The sequence below is a fragment of the Rattus rattus genome, chromosome 1, assembly GCF_011064425.1.
Source record: "Rattus rattus isolate New Zealand chromosome 1, Rrattus_CSIRO_v1, whole genome shotgun sequence".
Lineage (NCBI taxonomy): Eukaryota > Metazoa > Chordata > Mammalia > Rodentia > Muridae > Rattus > Rattus rattus.
Genome location: NC_046154.1, coordinates 160,312,886 through 160,332,862, shown reverse-complemented (window position 1 = coordinate 160,332,862; position 19,977 = coordinate 160,312,886). Strand labels below are relative to the sequence as shown.

The window sequence follows — 19,977 nt, the reverse complement described above, 5'->3', positions numbered from 1 at the left end:
GCAGATGGAGCCATGGGTCAGTCAATGTATAGTCCTTGGGTAGTGTTTTAGTTTTTGGGAGCTCTGGTTGTTTGGCATTGTTGTACTTACTGAGTTGCAAGCCCCTTCAGATCTTTCAAACTTTTCTCTATTTCCTCCAATGGGGATCCCACTCTCAGTTCAATGGTTTGCTGTGAGCTGTATTTGACATGCTCTGGCTGGGTCTCTCAGGAGACACCTATATCTACTTCCTGTCAGCATACACTTTTTGGTTTCATCAATCTTATCTAGTATTGGTGGTTATATATGACTTTGTTCATCATTCTTCTTCAGCTGCATGTAGTCTGTGGATTGTATATTGGGTAAATGAGCTTTTGAGCTAATATACAAATATCAGTGAGAGCATACCAAGTATGATTTTCTGAGATTGGTTTACCTCACTCAAGATGTTATTTTCTAGTTCAATCCATTTGCCTATGAATTTCATGAAGTCATTGTTTTAGATAGGTGAGTAGCACACCATTGTGTAGATTACTACATTTTCTGTATCTATTCCTCTGTAGAACATCATCTGGGTTTTTCCAGCTTCTGACTATTATAAATAAGACTGCTATGAGCAGAGTGGAACTTGGGTCTTTGTTGTATGTTGGAGCTTCCTTTGGGTATATGACCAGGAAAGGTATAGCTGGGTCTTCAGGTAGTGCAATGTCTCATTTGCTGAGAAACGTACAGACTGATTTCCCGAGTGGTTATACCAGTTTGCAATCCCACCAACAATGGAGAAGTGTTTCTCTTTCTCCACATCCTTGCTAGCAACTGCTGTCACCTGAGTTTTTTATCTTATCCATTTTGACTGGTGTGAGGTGAAATCTCAGGGTTGTTTTGATTTGCAGTTGCCTGAAGACTAAAGATGCTGAATATTTCTTTAGGTACTTCTCAGCCATTCACTATTCCTCAACTGAGAATTTTTCCTTGGCTCTGTAACCCAATTTTTAAAAAGGGTTATTTGACTCTCTGGAGTCTAACTTCAGGACTTTGTATATTTTTGTTATTAACCCTCTACTATATCTAGGATTTGCAAAGAGCTTTTCCCAAATCTGTTGGATGCCATTTTGTCCTAATGACAATGTCCTTGACCTTACAGAAGCTTTGCAGTTTTACGAGGTCCCATTTGTCAACTCTTGGTCTTAGAGCATAGTCCATTGGTGTTTTGTTCAGGAGATTTTCCCTAGTGTCAATGTGATTGAAAATCTTCCCCACACTTTCTTCTATTAGTTTGAGTGTATCTGTTTTATAGTGGAGGTCCTTGATCCACTTTTATTTAAGCATTTTACAGGGTGATAAGAATGGATCGATTTACATTCTTCTAAGTGCTGACCTCCATTTGAACCTGCATCATTTTTTGAAAATGCTATCTTTTCCCATTGAAAGGATCTAGCGCATTTGACAAAGATCAAGAGACCATAGGTGTGTGGGTTCATTTCTGGATCTTCAATTCTATTCCTGTGATTTATCTGTCTCTCTGTGCCAATACTGTATAATTTTTGTGACTATTACTCTGTAATACTGCTTGAGGTCAGGGATGGTGATTCCACCAGAAGTTTTTGTTTCCCTCCATATTTATTAAATTGAGTATTCCTTATTTGCATTTCAGTTGTTTTTCCATTTCCCGGTTTCCAGGCCAACATCCACCTAACCTCTACCCCTCCACTTCTATACGGGTATTTCCCTCCTCATCCTCCCCCCATTACTACCATCCACCCAGTAATCACGTTCACTGGGGGTTCAGTCTTGGCAGGAACAAGGGCTTCCCCTTCCACTGGTGCTTTTCCTAGGCTATTAATGGCTACCTATGCAGTTGGAGCCCAGGGTCAGTCCATGCATAGTCTTTGGGTAGTGGCTTAGTCCCTGGAAGCTCTGGTTGGTTGGCATTGTTGTTCATATGGGGTCTCAAGCCCCTTCAAGCTCTTTCAGTCCTTTCTCTAATTCCTTCAACCAAGGTCCCGTTCACAGTTCAGTGGTTTGCTGCTGGCATTCGCCTATGTATTTGCAGTATTCTGGTTGTGTCTCTCAGGAGAGATCTACATCTGCTTTCTGTCAGCCTGCACTTCTTTGCTTCATCCATCTTATCTACTTTGGTGGCTGTATGTGTATGGGCCACATGTGGTGCAGGCTCTGAATGGGCGTACCTTCAACCTCTGTTCTAAACTTTGTCTCCCTATTCCCTGCCAAGGGTACTCTTGTTCTCCTTTTAAAGAAGGAGTGAAACATTTGCATTTTGGTCATTCTTCTTGAGTTTCATGTGTTCTGTGCATCTAGGATAATTCGAGCATTTGGGCTAATATCCACTTATCAATTTGTCCATACCATGTGTGTTTTTCTGTGATTGGGTTACCTCACTCAGGATAATATTTTCCAGTTCCATCCATTTGCCTATGAATTTCATAAAATCATTGTTTTTGAGAGCTGAGTAGTATTTCATTGTGTAGATGTATCACATTTTCTGTATCCATTCCTCTGTTGAAGGGCATCTGGGTTTTTTCCAGGTTCTGGCTATTGCAAATAAGGCTGCTATGAACATAGTGGAGCACGTGTCTTTTTTATATGTTGGGGCATCTTTTGGGTATATGCCCAAGAGAGGTATTGTTGAGTATAGTTTTCCTTATTCTGGATTTTTTGTTATTCCAAATAAATTTGCAAATTGATGTTTCTGACTCTATGAAGAATTGAGTTGGAATTTTTATGGGGATTGCATTGAATCTGTAGATTGCTTTTGAAAAAATGGCCCTTTTAACTATGTCAATCCTGGCAATCCATGAGCATTTGAATTCTATCTATCTTCTGTGATCTTCTTCGATTTCGTTTTTTTGAGATTTTTTCGATTTTTGAAATTCTTTTCATAGAGTTCTTTCACATGCTTGGTTAGAATCACACTGTGGTATTTTATATTATTTTGGACTATTGTGAAGGGTATTATTCACCTAATTTCTTTCTCAGCCTGTTTATCCTTTGGGTAGAGGAAGACTGTTGATTTGTTTGAGTTAATTTTATACCCAACCATTTTGCTAAAGTGGTTTATCAAGTTTAGTAGTTCTCTAGTGGAACTTTTGGGGTCACTGAAGTATACTATCATATCATCTGCAAATACTGATGATATTTTGACTTCTTCCCTTGCTATTTGTGTGTGTTTGACCTTCTTTTGTTTCCTATTTGCTCTGTCTAGGACTTTGAGTACAATACTGAATAAGTAGGGATAGAGTGGCAGTCTTGTCTAGTCCCTGATGTTAATGAGATCAAGTTTCTAACTATTTAGTATAATGTTAGCTACTGGTTTCCTGTATATTGCTTTTACTATGTTTAGGTTTGAGCCTTGAATTTCTAATCTTTCTAGGACTTTTATCATGAAGGGATGTTGAATTTTGTGAAATGCTTTCTGAGCATCAAATGATATGATTTTATGTTTTTTTCTTTGAATTGGTTTATAGTAGATGATATTGACAAATTTCTATACACGGAACCATCCCTGCATCCCTTGAATAAAGCCTGCTTAATCATGATAGATGATCATTTTGATGTGTTCTTGAATTCAGTTTGCAAGAATTTTATTGAGTATACTTCTATCGATATTCATAAGTGAATTTTTCTAAAGTTCTCTTTTTTGCTGTTTCTGTGTGTAGTTTAGGTATAAATATAATTGTCCATCATTAAAGAAATTTTGTCATGCTCTTTCTGTTTATATTTTGTAAAATAGTTTGGAAAGTATTGGTATGGGGGTCTTCTATGCAGGTCTGATAGAATTCTGCACTAAACCAATCTGATTCTGGGCTCTTTTGTTTGGGAGACTTTTAAAAACTGCTTCAATTACTTTAGGAAATATGAAGTTGTTTAATTGGTTTATCTGATCCTGATTTAATTTTGGTAACTGTTCTAGAAAACTGTTCATTTCCTCCCGATTTTTTTGGTTTTGTTGAGTGTAGGATTTTGTAGTAGGATCCGATGATATTTTGAATTTCCTCCGACCTTCTACTTATCTTTCCCTTTTCATTTCTGATTTCAATATTTTGAATAATGTCTCTGTGCCCTCTGGTTAGTGTGGCTAAGGGTTTGTCTATCTTGCTGATTTTCTCAAAGAACCAACTTCTTCTTTTGTTGATTCTTTATATAGTCCTATTTGTTTCTTCTTGGTTGACTTCAGTCCTGAGTTTGATTATTTCCTGTCTTCTATTCATCCTGGGTGTATTTGCTTCTTTCTGTTCTAGACCGTTTAGGTGTGCTGCCAAGCTGCTAATATATGCTTTCTCCAGTTCGTTTTTGGAGGCACTCAGAGGTATGAATTTTCCTCTTAGTCTTGCTAACATTGTGTCCTATAAGTTTGGGTATGTTGTGTCTTCATTTTCATTAAATTCTAAAAAGTCTTTAATTTCTTTCCTTTTTTCTTTCTTGTCCAAATTATCATTGAGTAGAGTGTTGTTCAGTTTCCATATGTACATAAGGTTTCTGTTGTTTTTCTTGCTATTGAAGACGAACTTTAGTCCATTATGATCTGATAGAATGCATGGGATTATTTATATCTTCTTGTATCTGTCGAGATTTGTTTTGTAACCTATCTTACTGTCAATTTTGGAGAAAGTACTGTGAGGTGCTGAGAAGAAGATGCAGTCTTTTGTTTTAGAATGACATGTTCTATTAATATCTGCTAAATCTATTTGGTTCATAACTTCTGTTTCTTTCTCTATGTCTCTGTTTAATTTCTTTTTCCATGATCTTTCCATTGATGAGAATGGGGTGTTGAAATTTCCTATTATTATTGTGTGAGGTGCAATGTGTGATTTGAGCTTTACTAAGGTTTGTCTTATGAATATAGGTGCCCTTGGATTTAGAGCATAGATATTTATGATTGAGCATTCATCTTGGTGGATTTTTCCTTTGATGAATATGAAGTGTTCTTCCTTAACTTTGATAACTTTGGTTGAAAGTCAATTTTATTGGAAATTAGAATGCCTGCTCTAGGTTGTTTTTTCAGACCATTTGCTTGGAAAGTTCATTTCCAGTCTTTTACTCTGAGGTAGTATCTGCATTTCTCTCTGAGGTGTGTTTTCTGTATGCAGCAAAATTCTGGGTCCTTTTTATATATCTAGTCTCTTAGTCTATGTTTTTCTATTGGGGAATTGATGTTAAGAGATATTAAGGAATAGTGATTGTTGCTTCCTGTTATTTTTATTGTTAGAGGTGTAATAATATTTGTGTGTCTTATTTCTTTTGGTTTCATTGAGTGGAGATTACTTTCTTGCTTTTTCTAGGGTATAGTTTCCCTCCTTTTATTGTAGTTCTCCATCTATTATTCTTTGTAGGACTGGATTTGTAGAAAAATATTGTGTAAATTTGGATTTGTCAAGGAATATCTTGGTTTCTTCATGTATGGTAATTATGGGTTTTGCTGGATATAGTAGCCTGGGCTGGCATTTGTGTTCTCTTAGCTTCTATATGACATCTGCCCATGAACTTCTGGCTTTCTTAGTCTCTAGTGAGAAGTCTGGTGTTTAATTCTGATAGGTCTGCCTTTATATGTTAGTTGACATTTTATCTTACTGCTTTCAATATTCTTTCTTTATTTTGTGCATTTGGTGTTTTGAATATTATGTGATGAGAGGAATATTTTTCTGGCCCAATCTATTTGGAGTTCTGTAGGCTTCTTGTATGTTTATAGGCATCGCTTTCTTTAAGTTAGTGATGTTTTCTTCTGTAATTTTGTTGAAGATATTTAGTGGCCCTTTAGGTTGGGAGTCTTTACTCTCTTCTATACCTATTATCCTTCAGTTTAATCTGCTCGTTATGTCCTGGATTTCCTGGATGTTTTATGCTAGGAGCTTTTTGAATTTTACATTATCTTTGATGGTTGTATCGATGTTTTCTATGGTTTCTTCTGCCCCTGAGATTCTCTCTTCTATCTCTTGTGTTCTGTTGGTGATGCTCGTATCTATGACTCCTGATCTATTTCCTAGGTTTTCTATCTCCAGGGTTGTCTCCCTTTCTGCATTCTTTATTGTATCTATTTCCATTTTTAAATCCTAGATGCTTTTGTCCATTTCCTTCACCTGTTCAGTTGTGTTTTTGTGCAATTCTTTAAGGGATTCTTTAAGGGATTTTTTTTTGTTTCCCTTTTAAGGGGTTCTATTTGTTTACTTGTGTTGTCCTGTATTTCTTTAAGGGAGTTATTTATTTCCTTCTGAAGGTCCTACATGATCATCATAAAATGTGATTTTAAATCTAAATCTGTTTGTTTCTTGTGTGTTTAGATATCCAGTATTTGCTTTGGTGGGAGAACTGGGATCTGATGATTCCAAGTAGTCTTAGTTTCTGTTGTTTAGTTTCCTGCACTTGTCTTTCACCATCAAGTTTTCTCTGGTGCTGGCTTGTCTTGCTGACTCTAAAAGTGGCTTGGCCTGTGTAACAGCACTCCTGTAGACCTTTTTTCTTTCAGCCACATCTGGGAACAGAGAGCTTTGGTCGCATGTATGTGGAAACTTCTGGCAACTGACTTTCAGCTCTTGGTGTAGGCAGAAACACAAAGGGTCCTGTTTCTTACTGCTCATTAGACCATGTGTCCAGGGGACACAGATGACACTAAGTAATATCCTCCTGGGTCAGGAATGTGGGCAGAAAATTTTGTCTCCTCTGGGTTCTCAGGAAGTCCACACTTCTCTTGATTAGTTTTTCAAAGAGCCCTTGGTAATAAATTACTTGTCTTTTTATTGTTGCTATTATTTGTTTGCATTTTATTAATATCAATGCTATATGGATTATTTAGTCTCACCTACTAATTTGGCTTTAGTATGTCTTTTGTTTTGCTGAGGCACTAAATGAATTATTAGTTTATTTGAGATCTTTCTGCTGGTTTTAATATAGGTATTGTTAAATATTAACTTCTTTCTTAGGCTTTCATTGAATACCAAATATCTAGCATGTTGTATTTTTTACTTTTATTTAATTTTAAAGTTTTTTTTATTTTCCTCTTAGTTCCTATGATGGATAATTTATTGTTCAATAGTGTGTTTTTCATTATCCATTCACCTGTGTATATCACATGGGCTGCTAAAAAGATAGTATATTCTGAACTGTTAGGATAAAATATTCTATAAGTGTCTATTAGCAGTTTTATTCATAATAGATCTAATTGTATCTTAATGTGAAGCAGACCTTGCTGGAGATCAGCTGCAGCTACAAGATTCAGGTCCTGAGATGGGGGATTGTTCTCGGTGCAAATGAAGACAATGCCCTGTTGTTGTAATTAAATAAAAATAAAAAAGTAAAAACAAAAACGGGTGAATGTTTTCCCTCAGGGTGTTTTTACCCTGCTAGGGTTCCACACCTCAGTGCCCCAGATATCTGCTGGATATCTTGGCAGAAACACAACCCAGCCACACACTTTCTTATACTGAGACTCTTACTTAAAAGAACATACAACTGGTGTTTTTACCCTGCTAGGGTTCCACACCTCAGTGCCCCAGATATCTGCTGGATATCTTGGCAGAAACACAGCCCAGCCACACACTTTCTTATACTGAGACTCTTACACTAAAGAACATACAACTGGTGTTTTTACCCTGCTAGGGTTCCACACCTCAGTGCCCCAGATATCTGCTGGATATCTTGGCAGAAACACAGCCCAGCCACACACTTTCTTATACTGAGACTCCTACACAAAAGAACACACCACACAATAATCTTAGATCCAATTGGTAGGATATAATTGCTCAGTTAAACATACAAAGCCCGGTACCATCTATCCCTTGCACCTTTTATTTACCAGGTCTCCAGCTTCTCCTTCTCCCACAACGACTCCTTGCTTCTCCTCTCTCTCTCTCTTTTCTTTACTCACTCTCCCAAATATATCAACTCTTTTATGCTTTAGTTTCTCCTTCTCTTACAAGGACTCCTAGCTTCTCCTCTCTCTCCATCTCTTGTCTCTTCTAACCCTTCTCAGTTCCCCATCGTTTCTCAACCTATTTTCTTTACTCACTCTCCCAAATATATCAACTCTTTTATGCTTTAGTTTCTCTTTCTCTTACAATGACTCCTAGCTTCTCCTCTCTCTCCATCTCTTGTCTCTTCTAACCCTTCTCAGTTCCCCATCTTGTCTCTAAACCGTTCCCTTCTTTCTCCTCGCTTCCTACTCTTCTGCTCACTCTTTTTAACTGTACCATCCTCCCCCCCACCTGCTCAGGTTCCACTGGCTCAACTGTCAACAACTGTCCTCTCTCAACCTAACCTCTGAATCTAATCCCCCTCCTGCTCCTGACTCCTTCCTCTGCCCAAATCTAGCGCTCTTGCCTTTATTCCACAAATTCAGAGAAAACTCCAGGCAAACCACAACAATGCCCACCACTTGGTATTCAAGCAAGTGACCCCAAATAGCTTGAGTTGTCTTTATAAAATCAAAATCTTGCTCTGCCTAGTGAGGTGGAAATTTCTAGTCCTTTGGAAAGTTAGTTATGTATGTCAAATGATGTATTGCTGGGACATACAGGTGAAATGATTTCTTGCAAAAGTAAACACATGAAAGACTGTTTTCCTGAAGCAGACACAGGTGAAAATATACTTGATGAAGGAGTATAAATATGACCCCACAGACAGTGGGATAAGATCACTGAGCTTTGGTTTGGTTTGTTCTGCCTTACTATTCCCTAAAGATTCACATGCATTGCTTTGCCCTACATAGCATTGTTGAGCTCAACTTGTAATAACACTGCCATAGAGAGAAACTCAGCCAAGAACTGCTTTCAAGGTTTCTGTGGCAGCATGCAGGTTTTGAAGCCTAACCTCAGGCCAATTGGCAAGCCTGGCAGTTTCTTCAGGATTGAACTACAGCAGCCTGGTGGCTCCTTGATGAAAGGACTAGACTATAGCTGCTAAGTCATATTTTGTGCTTCCTATAGGACTGGGCTGCTGCCCAAGAAGATCAAGGTCACTCCCACCCAAAGGACTATTGCTGAATAGGTCCACTTTTTCTTATTCTAGTAACTTTTCTCTTTTACTATCTCTGCGGGGTGGTGGGCCAGATGTGACAATGAACCCTTATAGAAAGTAGATTACAAGAAATTTATGCCTACATCCCAGCAATGATGACATTTGTTATTTTATTTAAAGAAATGATAACATTAGTATTATAAAATCCACATGATTACAAAAGGAACCCAAGAGTTTCCATTCCTCCTTCCCTACTCCCACTGAGTCAATCACCCCCAACCTTATTTTGCACTACAAAGCACAATTTCGTCAAACTAAAAATAAATATCCAGCCAGGCATGTCTTGTAGACAAGAGCACATAACTAGATGGTAGCAAATGTGACACACGGTTATACAAGTTAAAAGACAGATTAAACATTTGTATACGTCCAGTAATCAAAAGGCATCTTTCTGTCACATTTTTTTAATCCTAGAGACTTGTTCATTGTTCCAAGCAACCTTTCATGGTATGCACTTATCAGTTTTTTATTTCATCTTTCCAAGAACCACTTTTTAAGACTACATCAATCAGATATAGCTTCCCCATACTCAAAGTCTTGTTTGATCAGATATAGTTTCCCCATTTTACCTCTCTGTTAATCAGACATAGCCTCCCAATTTTAAGTCTCTGTTGGGCAAACATAGCTTTCTCAGAACAGTCATGCAAGCAGGACCCACTGTTTTTACAATTGCCACAGGACTACTTAGTGTGGATGTAACTGTTTCTGTAGGGACATGATTAAGTGTTCCAAAGTACTCAGGATTAATGGTGAAATCTGGAGGATCGATACATATATAGAGAGAAAAGGAGGATTTAACCCTTGAAAAGAATATTTAAAAGAACAAGAATAATCCACAGGGCTTTTAACGTGTGTGATCTGAGACTTACCCATGACCAAAAAAGTGAAACACAAAATAAAATAGTACTATGAGAATAGGAAGCATAGAGAAAGCTAGGAGAGCTTGTTGCACATACCATCTAAGTAATAAGCATAGAGGCCACTGAATTCCCCACATGTCTTTGCCAATTAAGAAGGGGTTTCACTGGGCCTTGCAACAGTAGAATCACATCAGAGAGGCACTCATATGCTGTCTTCGGCAGAGGATGCATGGCTACCACCAAGTCTCGTGATCAAATTTTTATATTTATTTTACATTAATTTTATCTCATCTATACATATTATAAAAGTTTGTTTTGGAAAACTAATTTTTATTATTACATTTTTATTTTCTGGGAGAAATGTCCTGTAGACTGCATATAAGTGGAAGCTTGTACTCTACTCTGTTGCTGAATCTATTGTTTACTGACTTTGCTGAGGAGGAGATGTGAAAACAGAACTCTAGAGATATTCAATTTTTTTGTGCTTTTCACAATTTCCATGGAAAGGAATACTCCTGATGGGGTCAGATAAGGTTACGTCTTTAAGAGCATAAATAATTTTCTGGGGAAAAGACATAAGTGAATCATAATGTTAAAAGATCCCCACTAATAATACAACATGGAAATATCAGAACCCCAAAGTAAAAAACAGCACAGTGTTTAAAGCAGCTTTAGGTTCAGCTTTGCTGGACTGTGTCTAAAGGAAGTGCTGGCTTCATGACTTTTGGCATTTTTCCATATTCATGTCTGTGCAACCCAAATATTACAGCTATTGCCCATGTTAAGGTTATCCTCAAGAAATATGATGGCAAGGCACTATTGCTAAAGACAGCACTGATTTAAACCATAGCAGACAACATAAGATGGTATACAACTGGAAGCTTCATCTCTACTGGTTAGATTTCATACTGTTGGGAGGAGCTGTACACCCTACTAGAGAAGAAATGGAATCACCAATATGAACTATGAACCCAAGAAACTACAATGACTATCTTGTCAACACATGCCCTTTGGTACATCTCTGGCACAAATGTCAAAGTAGTAACCAACCATTTTTCCATTGGATTTAAGGCCCACAAGTCAAACCTATACCTGACACTATTATTAAGACCAAATCTCTGAGAGTAGACAAGACATAGCCTATAAGGGTCAATCTAATACTCTACTAAATTGCTTTTCTAGCTGTAACTCTGCCATGGCTTGTTATTTTTTTGTTGTGGATACGAATATAAAAATACATTCAGAGATGAAATGATGAAGTCCAATGTGAAGCTTTACAGCTTCAGAATGGCTACCCTGAATGTATAGAGATTGTCGTTGAGATGTATAGACTTTAAGTGTGGTTAATTTGATGTATGACTTTATTACTTGAAAGTTCTTTTAAATAAAGTTTTAATAAATAAGTGAAAGAATATAATATTATATCGACTCCTTAAGACTTCTTACTATACCTGTAGATTAGTGCATTCATCAATCCTCATTGCAGATAGGTGCAATTTAACATAGAAACGCACAACTGATCAAAGTGTCTTTGAAAATAGACTATGGAATGCTCAGCCTCAAGCAAGGCACCTGTATAATACTCCCATTTTCCCAAGGTTCAGACTTGGAAGTAGGAGTGGATAAGTACAAGGAAATGTTGTTTCCTGGATTCATCATGATGGTTGCATAAATGAATTCAAAGGGGTTGATACAACATGGACAATATTTATGCACGCATTTGTGGATAGAATTCCACCATGGAAATTTATTTTCCCTTAAGGGATCAGCCCTTAGCGGAAGCTTTACTGCACTCCAATGTATGTGACTTGTTCAGGAGTATATGGACAGATTGAAGTCGAAGAGATTCCAAAAAAAAAAAAAAAGGCATAAAGTTGATAAAGTTGGGTTGTAATGGAAGGAGCAGGAAGGGGGAGCAAATGTAACTGAAATACACTGTACAAATTCTCACAGAAGACTGATTTAAAATATAAGTGGATGAGGAAAAGTGCGTAACATGTACTTATATCTCTATGGTCTTCGTTTTAGGAACAGTTCATGTCATTAAGTGAAAAAAGAAAGTTATAAGAGTAAATAATAAAAAGAATACTTCTACTCTTAAATATTCATGCTGTCATTTACTTCCAAATTTTAAAAGGAAACTTGTACCAAGTACTCCAATGATTTTGTTTTTTCACTTAATGCCTGAAAAATATAGTAGTTGCAAAACCCTTACAGTTTTTCACCTTTCTTTTTTTTCCCATCTTTATTAACTTGGGTATTTCTTATTTACATTTTGATTGTTATTCTCTTTCCTGGTTTCCAGGCAAAGATCCCCCTAACCCCTACCACTCCACCTCTATATGGGGATTCCCCTCCCCATCCTCCCAAACATTACCGTCCTCCACCCAACAACCACATTCACTGGGGGTTCAGTCTTGGAAGGACCAAGGGCTTCCCCTTCCACTGGTGCTCTTCTTAGGCTATTATTGGCTACCAATGTGGTTGGAGCCCAGCGTCAGTCCACGCATAATCTTTGGGTAGTGGCTTAGACCCTGGAAGCTCTGGTTGGTTGATATTGTTGTTCATATGGGGACTCAAGCACCTTCAAGCTCTTTCAGTCCTTTCTCTAATTCTTTCAACCAGGGTCCAGTTCGCAGTTCAATGGTTTGCTGTCGGCATTCACCTATGAATTGCAATATTCTGGCTGTGTCTCTCAGGAGAGATCTTCATCCAGTACCTGTCAGCCTGCACTTCCTTGCTTCATCCATCTTATATGGTATGGTAGCTGTATATGTATGGGCCATATGTGGGGCAGGTTCTGAATGGGTGTTCCTTCAGCCTCTGTTCTAAACTTTGTCTCCCTATTCCCTGCCAAGGGTACTCTTGTTCCCCATTTAAGAAAGAGTGGAGCATTCACATTTTGCTCATCCTTCTTGAGTTTAATGGTTCTGTGCATCTAGGGTAATTCGAGCATTTGGGCTAATATCCACTTATCAATGAGTCCATACCATGTGTGTTTTTCTGTGATTGGGTTACTTCACTCAGAATGATATTTTTCAATTCCATCAACTTGCCTCTGAATTTGATAAAGTCATTCTTTTTGAGAGCTGAGTAGTATTTCATTGTGTAGATGTACCACATTTTCTATATCCATTCCTCTGTTGAAGAGCATCTGGGTTCTTTCCAGCTTCTCACTTTTATAAATAAGGCTGCTATGAACAGAGTGGAGCATGCGTCTTTGTTATATGTTGGGGCGACTTTTGGGTATATGCACAAGAGAGTATATCTGAGTCCTCAGGTAGTTCAATGTCCAATTTTATGAAGAACCTCCAAACTGATTTCCAGAATGGCTGTACCAGTCTGCAATCCCACCAACAATGGAGGTATTCCTCTTTCTCCACATCCTCGTCAGCATCTGCTGTTACCTGAGTTTTTCATCTTAGCCCTTCTTACTGGTGTGAGATGGAATCTCAGAGTTGTTTTGATTTGCATTTCCCTTATGACTAAAGATGTTGAACATTTCTTTAGATGTGTCTCAGTTATTTGGCATGCCTCAGTTGTGAATTCTTTGTTTACCTCTGAACCCCATTTTTAAAAGGATAATTTGTCTCCCTGCAGTCTAACTTCTTGAGTTCTTTGTATGTTTTGGATATAAGCCCTCTATCAGTTGTAGGATTGGTAAAGATCTTTTCCCAATATATTGGTTGCTGTTTTGTCCTAACAACAGTGTCCTTTGCCTTACAGAAGCTTTGCAGTTTTATGAGATTCCATTTGTTGGTTCTTGATCTTAGAGATTCTTGATTTTAGAGCATAAGCCATTGGTGTTTTGTTTAGGAAATTTTCTCCAGTGCCCATGTGTTTGAGATTCTTTCCCACTTTTTCTTCTATTAGTTTGAGTGTATCTGGTTTGATGTGGAAGTCCTTGATCCACTTGGACTTAATCTTTGTACAGGGTGATAAGAATGGATTCTTCTACATGCTGACATCCAGTTGAACCAGCACCATTTGCTGAAAAGGCAATCTTTTTTCCATTGGATGGTTTTGGCTCCTTTGTCAAAACTCAAGTGTGTGAGTTCATTTCTGGGTCTTCAATTCTATTCCACTTGTCTATCTATCTGTCTCTGAACCAATACCATGCAGTTTTTATCACTATGGCTCTGTAATACTGCTTGAGTTCAGGGATAGTGATTCCCCCTGAATTCCTATTATTGTTGAGGATAGTTTTAGCTATCCTGGGTTTTTTGTTATTCCAGATGAAGTTGCAAATTGTTCTTTCTAACTCTCTGAAGAGTTGGATTGGTATTTTGATGGGGATTGCATTGAATCTGTAGATCGTTTTTGGTAAACTCACCATTTTTACTATATTAATCCTGCCAATCCATGAGCATGGGAGATCTTTCCATCCTCTGAGGTCTTCTTCAATTTCTTTCTTCAGAGGCTTGAAGTTCTTATCATACATATCTTTCATTTGCTTGGTTAAAGTCACACAGAGGTATTTTATATTATTTGTGACTATTATGTAGGGTGTCGTTTCCCTAATTTCTTTCTCGGTTTGTTTCTCTTTTGTGTAGAGGAGGGCTACTGATTTATTTGAGTTCATTTTATACTCAGCCACTTTGCTGAAGGTGTTCATTTATGGTAAAGAGAAAACACAGGAGTTGCAGATATTTCATGACCATATAATTTTTCTCCCCTGTGTCTCTTCTTTGTACCAGTTGCTATGGCTGCATCTTTTGTCTCTAAGGACACTGTCCCCACTACAGCATCTTTCAGGATTTTTTGCCAAAGTTCATTACAGATACTCATTAGGGAGGTCTGAACATGGGTCACTGAGGACTCAGATATTTAGTTAGTTAGTTTCAAGTTTAGGAAAGAATCAAATGCAAATATGAATAGTGAAGAAAACTATCCAAAAAAAATCATCATGTCAATTCTTTAAAAAAAAAAAGAGGACATATTTTCAGTTGTTTTTATTTTCAACCAAAAGAAATCTAGAATGTATGCCCAGGATAAAAATTAACCAAAGTTCTGGTTATGAAAACCTCTCCAGTGTGTAGGAGATGAAAAACTTCGGAGGGTTTGTAGAACTACTTCTTTGCACAGCATGAGAGAACATGGGGATCTGTGCACTGAAACTGAAAAGTTCTACAAGAGACTTGGCTGATAGGATCTCTGTATCAAAATAGCCTCCAGTCTCTTAAAGATTCTGCTGAACCTACCGTTAGCTGTCAGAAGAGCAAGCACACTGGCTCTTCATTTAACTTCTTCTTTGGTGACAATTTTTCTGGTAAGCATATTGGACCTAGCATACCAAAATCAACTGCTCTTACTATTTATATAAATTGTTATATAAAGGTACACAGTCAATTTTGGGTTGTATTTTAATGGTACATATTTTTCAACATATGGGATTTCTAGCCAGTTTCTGTGAATTTATAGCCTCACTCACCTGTTCAAACAGAAAAGGTGTAGAATCAAGAATCATCCAGTGTGATAATTTATCCTAATGTGGAAAATTTGGCTCTCTGTAAACGGTTTAATAAAAAAAAAACTTGGACAATGTAATTATTTTCAAAAGCTTTGCCTCTTAAAAGCTAGGAGATAGTTGCCCTTAATGAAGTAAATGAAGGTTATTTTTGTAACTAGGGTTATGACACAGCAGTACAGGAATAAACAAGTTACCACAAACTAACTCCAGAAGTAAACACTCAGAAGATGTGTTGACAACAGAGGTGGCTAAAAACAGTGTATTCAATTGATTAAAATCATTCAGTCTTTGTAGTTCCTAGGAATGGCATGGTTCTTCCAAAATCATTATTGTCTCTCCTTCCCACTGATAGTGACTGTAAAACTGCCTTATAATTTAGGGTGATGCAGCCTTTATCTCTTGAGGCAGTGGATATTCTAAAGCCAAAAAGACAACTGTCGACATACCATACTAGTTTCATTAGGAAAATGGAACAGAATTTTTTTTTTCATCCTCAAACACTGGAGGTGGTCATTCAAATACTAAAATACATTCCATTCATTGTACTAATGATACAAAATGTCACCTTAGAAAAACAATGTAGGAACTATACTCTAAATCAAAAATTAAGAAGTTCTTAACTCTTATTTTTATATACTACTAAATGATCCCTTGAAAAAACAAAAATGGAAAATTCAAAGGAAAACCTGTAGATAATGGTGCTCAAATCCTTAGATGGAAACTAAAAACCTGACTATTCCATGGTAAAATTTTATGCATGACAACCTCACAGATCAGAACCTATATCATTGCATAATTTTGTGAATGAAAACATCCTCTTAAACCAAAACTTACACACACACACACACACACACACACACACACACACACACACACACACAATCATGTTGGTACACACCATTAATCCCACCACAAAAACAGGCAGACAGATCTCTGTGAGATCAAGGCCAGCCCTGTATTTGTAGTGAGTTCCAGGCCAATTAGGTCTTGATAATAAGACTCTGATTTTAAAAAAAAATCTTCAAAAAAGATTTATTTACGATATTTGTACTGTGGCAATTTGAATGTCATTACTGCAACAAAGCTATACTTTCCTTCAGGGGAAAGTAATGTAAAGCTCATAAACAACATTCTGGTACATAAAGGTATTAAATAAATGTACCTTTATCTATTGAGAGTACATTTTAAGAATTATGAAACTATAAACACACTTTGCAGATATTTTAACAGTCTTAAATAAAGAGATGCATAACAGCATATAGAAAAATATTTTAAAGGTTGGCATATGTTCATTTTAATTTTAATACAGGCAAAATTTTAAAATCATAACAATCTACAAAAATAGAGAGTTTTTAACTTTTAATACGAACGTATGGTAAATCAAATGGTCTTAAATACACTTAAGGGGATGCAAAAATGTTTGATATATATAACATGTAAGTAATGTGAAAATCATATATTAAGGTATGTGAATTCCTTTACTTCTATCTTGAATATATTACTGACAGCAGTCTCAAGAAAACTAAAACTTTCAGTAACCAAGTTATAATGACAGCTATTCCAAGGAGGAGATGATATTTAGCAGTTTGAACAGCATGTAAAAAGTAATGACTCTATTCAGGAGTATCTCTCTTGTTGCAAATACAAGAAAATATAAGGATCAAATTTAAGATGCAAAAATTTTAAAAGTCAAAATCAATGACAGGAGCTGAGTTAATAGCTCAGTAAATAAAATGCTTGCCAGTATAAGGACCTGAGTTCAGATCTCCAGCAACTACATAAAACGGTTTGTGCTGTGGTGCACACCTGTAATCCATAGGAAGATACATGGTGTTCACTGGCTAGCTAGCTTTGCCAAAACACCAAACCCCAGGTTCAGTGATAGATTTTGTTTCAGAAAATAATGTGGAGAGCATTAGAGGAGGATACCTGATGTTAACCTCTTGGCTCCAAATGCATACACGTACAAATACATAAACATCTCTAATACACACGCACACACACACACACACACACATGCACATGTACAAAGCAAATATCATACACTGGTACAAGACACTTTGTCTCAGACAAAACTGTTTACAGATGAAGCCCAAAAAGAAGGTATTGCCCCTTTGAGTGTATAAGTAAATGTTGTGGGTATGTATATAATGCTAAAGTGTTTTCTTACACATAGCTTGCCAATCTATGACTGCGTTAGTTTGGGTTGCTATCTGAGTTAAGAGAATAGAACAGTCCATGATTTCAACAAGCTTACTTTCTCAGAGAAAGTGTTGAAGTAGAATAACCTGACTCTGAAGCACAAATAAGCAGTGCAGAAAAAAAGAGCTTTAGGTAACTCTTAGTAACATGGCATTCAAACCAAACATTGAAATAAGTAGTTATTCAGGGTCAGAATACAGGAAGCATGTGTACTATATTTAACTTGATTTTGAACTTGATGGTATTAATACATCGCTAAAATATTTCCCATATTCAACACATTGAAAGAATAAAGAGCATATTTTTTCTATTTTCAGCTTGGATAAACATTTTCACATGTAGTCAACTATATCTCCCAGTAAACAGTGTTTGTGAATTACACACTAACAGAAAAATATAAAAATAGGCAAGCGCAAGGCCCTGGGTTCGGGCCCCAGCTCCGGAAAAAAAAAAAAAAAAAAAGAAAAGAAAAGAAAAAAAAATTTAAAAAATATAAAAATAGTGATGCTATAAAGCAATGTAGAAATTTCGACTTAAAAGAAAAAAACATGATTCATAAATGCATCCTTAATCATCGTGGCAAAATGTTAAGTTACAGCTAAAGCAACAGAGCTCATTCATGGAATCCACATGAGTTGTCACATGTCTATATTTTACCAAGGACCAAATATTCTCGGAAAGGAACTTGAATGTGCACCTTTCAAATACAAAAGAAATCATAGACATAAAAAATTAATTTTATTTAATCAGAATACATTGTGATTCAAATCTTAGACAAGAAAACTGAATTAGGTATAGATTACAAGTATAAAAAAGAAGAATATAAATGTCATAATTTTGGGTTGATCTTTAAGATATATCACAAACTGTGAAGCCAATAAACTAAAGTAAATTATTGAGTAGCTAAACACTCAAGAATATCAGAAGAATCAGATTCCATTTGTAGAACAAATTACACAGGAATAAGTTCACTATAACAGTCACAGTTCACTGCTCTCTGTCTCTGCATCTTTTCACAGAAGACATGTCTACATTTCATGTGAGGATTGAGTAATTCAATAGTTAGTGATGAAGAACAACACGATAACCACCTTCCTTCTGTTGGGACTAACAGATGATCCTCAACTTCAGTTTCCTATTTTTGTGTTTCTATTTGTTGCCTACATGCTCAGCATAACTGGGAATCTGACTATCATAACCCTCACTATATTGGACTGCCACCTCAAAAAACCAATGTACTTTTTTCTAAAAAATTTTTCCATGTTAGAAATTTCTTTTACATCTGCTTGTATCCCTCGATATTTATATAACATAGCAACAGGAGACAGGTCAATCACTTATGATGTTTGTGTCACGCAAGTGTTTTTTATTGATGTTTTTGGAGTAAATGAATTTTTTCTTCTGGCCATTATGTCCTATGATCGTTATGTGGCCATCTGCAAACCCCTGCATTATGTAACCATCATGAACAGTAAGGTGTGTCAGACACTTAATCTCTGTTGCTGGATGGCTGGCTTGCTCATCATACTACCACCACTTACCCTGTTACTAAATTTGAGATTTTGTGACTCAAATGTTATTGATTATTTCTTCTGCGATGCATCTCCTATCTTGAAGATTTCATGCTCAGACACTTGGCTCATAGAGCAACTGGTGATTCTTTGTGCAGTGCTGACCTTCATTATGACCCTTGTGTGTGTTACTCTGTCCTATGTACATATCATCAAGACCATTCTAAGGTTCCCCTCTGCCCAGCAAAGGAAAAAGGCCTTTTCCACCTGTTCTTCTCACATGATTGTAGTTTCAATCACCTATGGAAGTTGTATTTTCATTTACATCAACCCTTCAGCTAAGGAATCAGTGGCTATCAATAAGGGTGTAGCAGTTCTGATGTCATCAATTGCTCCAATGTTAAACCCATTCATTTATACTCTGAGAAATAAGCAAGTTAGACAAGCCTTCAGTGATTCCATCAAAAAAATTACCATGATCTCAATGAAGAAAGAGAATGTTCAAATATAGATATAAAATATTAAGCAAAACCATAAATTTCATATATATATGTATATATATATATATGTGTGTGTGTGTGCATATATATGTATATATATATATTTGTCTCTTCTTGAATTAATCTATATTTAAATAAAATTTCACAAAGAAATTTGAGAAAGAAACAGAAGAACACGTGTGATATAAAAACAGGTGATGAGCACTATGAGGGAGGCTTAAGTAAGAATAGGGACTGGCATTAGGGGAGAGGAGATCTGGAGAGAAGAGTTAATTACAACAACTATTGATGCATTAAAAGTATGAAAATCCTACTTCATAAGCTAATTAAAAATATTTTAAAGGATTCTGAGCATAGATACTCTATCTGGATATATTATACTGTTCCCAGAAGCAATAGACAGTGAAATTAAAACTCCAGTACTAGGT

At 36.6% G+C, this 19,977-nt stretch overlaps 1 protein-coding gene across 1 annotated transcript; it reads left to right on the top strand.

Moving 5' to 3' along the window:
• Nucleotides 1-18,606: 18,606 nt before the first annotated feature.
• Nucleotides 18,607-19,560, top strand: LOC116889909 (olfactory receptor 6C2-like). Its single transcript, XM_032890729.1, has one exon. It carries the CDS (start codon nucleotides 18,607-18,609, stop codon nucleotides 19,558-19,560), a length of 954 nt encoding a protein of 317 aa, XP_032746620.1.
• Nucleotides 19,561-19,977: the final 417 nt, after the last annotated feature.

What these genes read in the sequence shown, in the direction of transcription:
- LOC116889909 (XM_032890729.1), top strand. Translation starts at nt 18,607, where the DNA reads ATGAAGAACAACACGATAACCACCTTCCTTCTGTTGGGACTAACAGAT.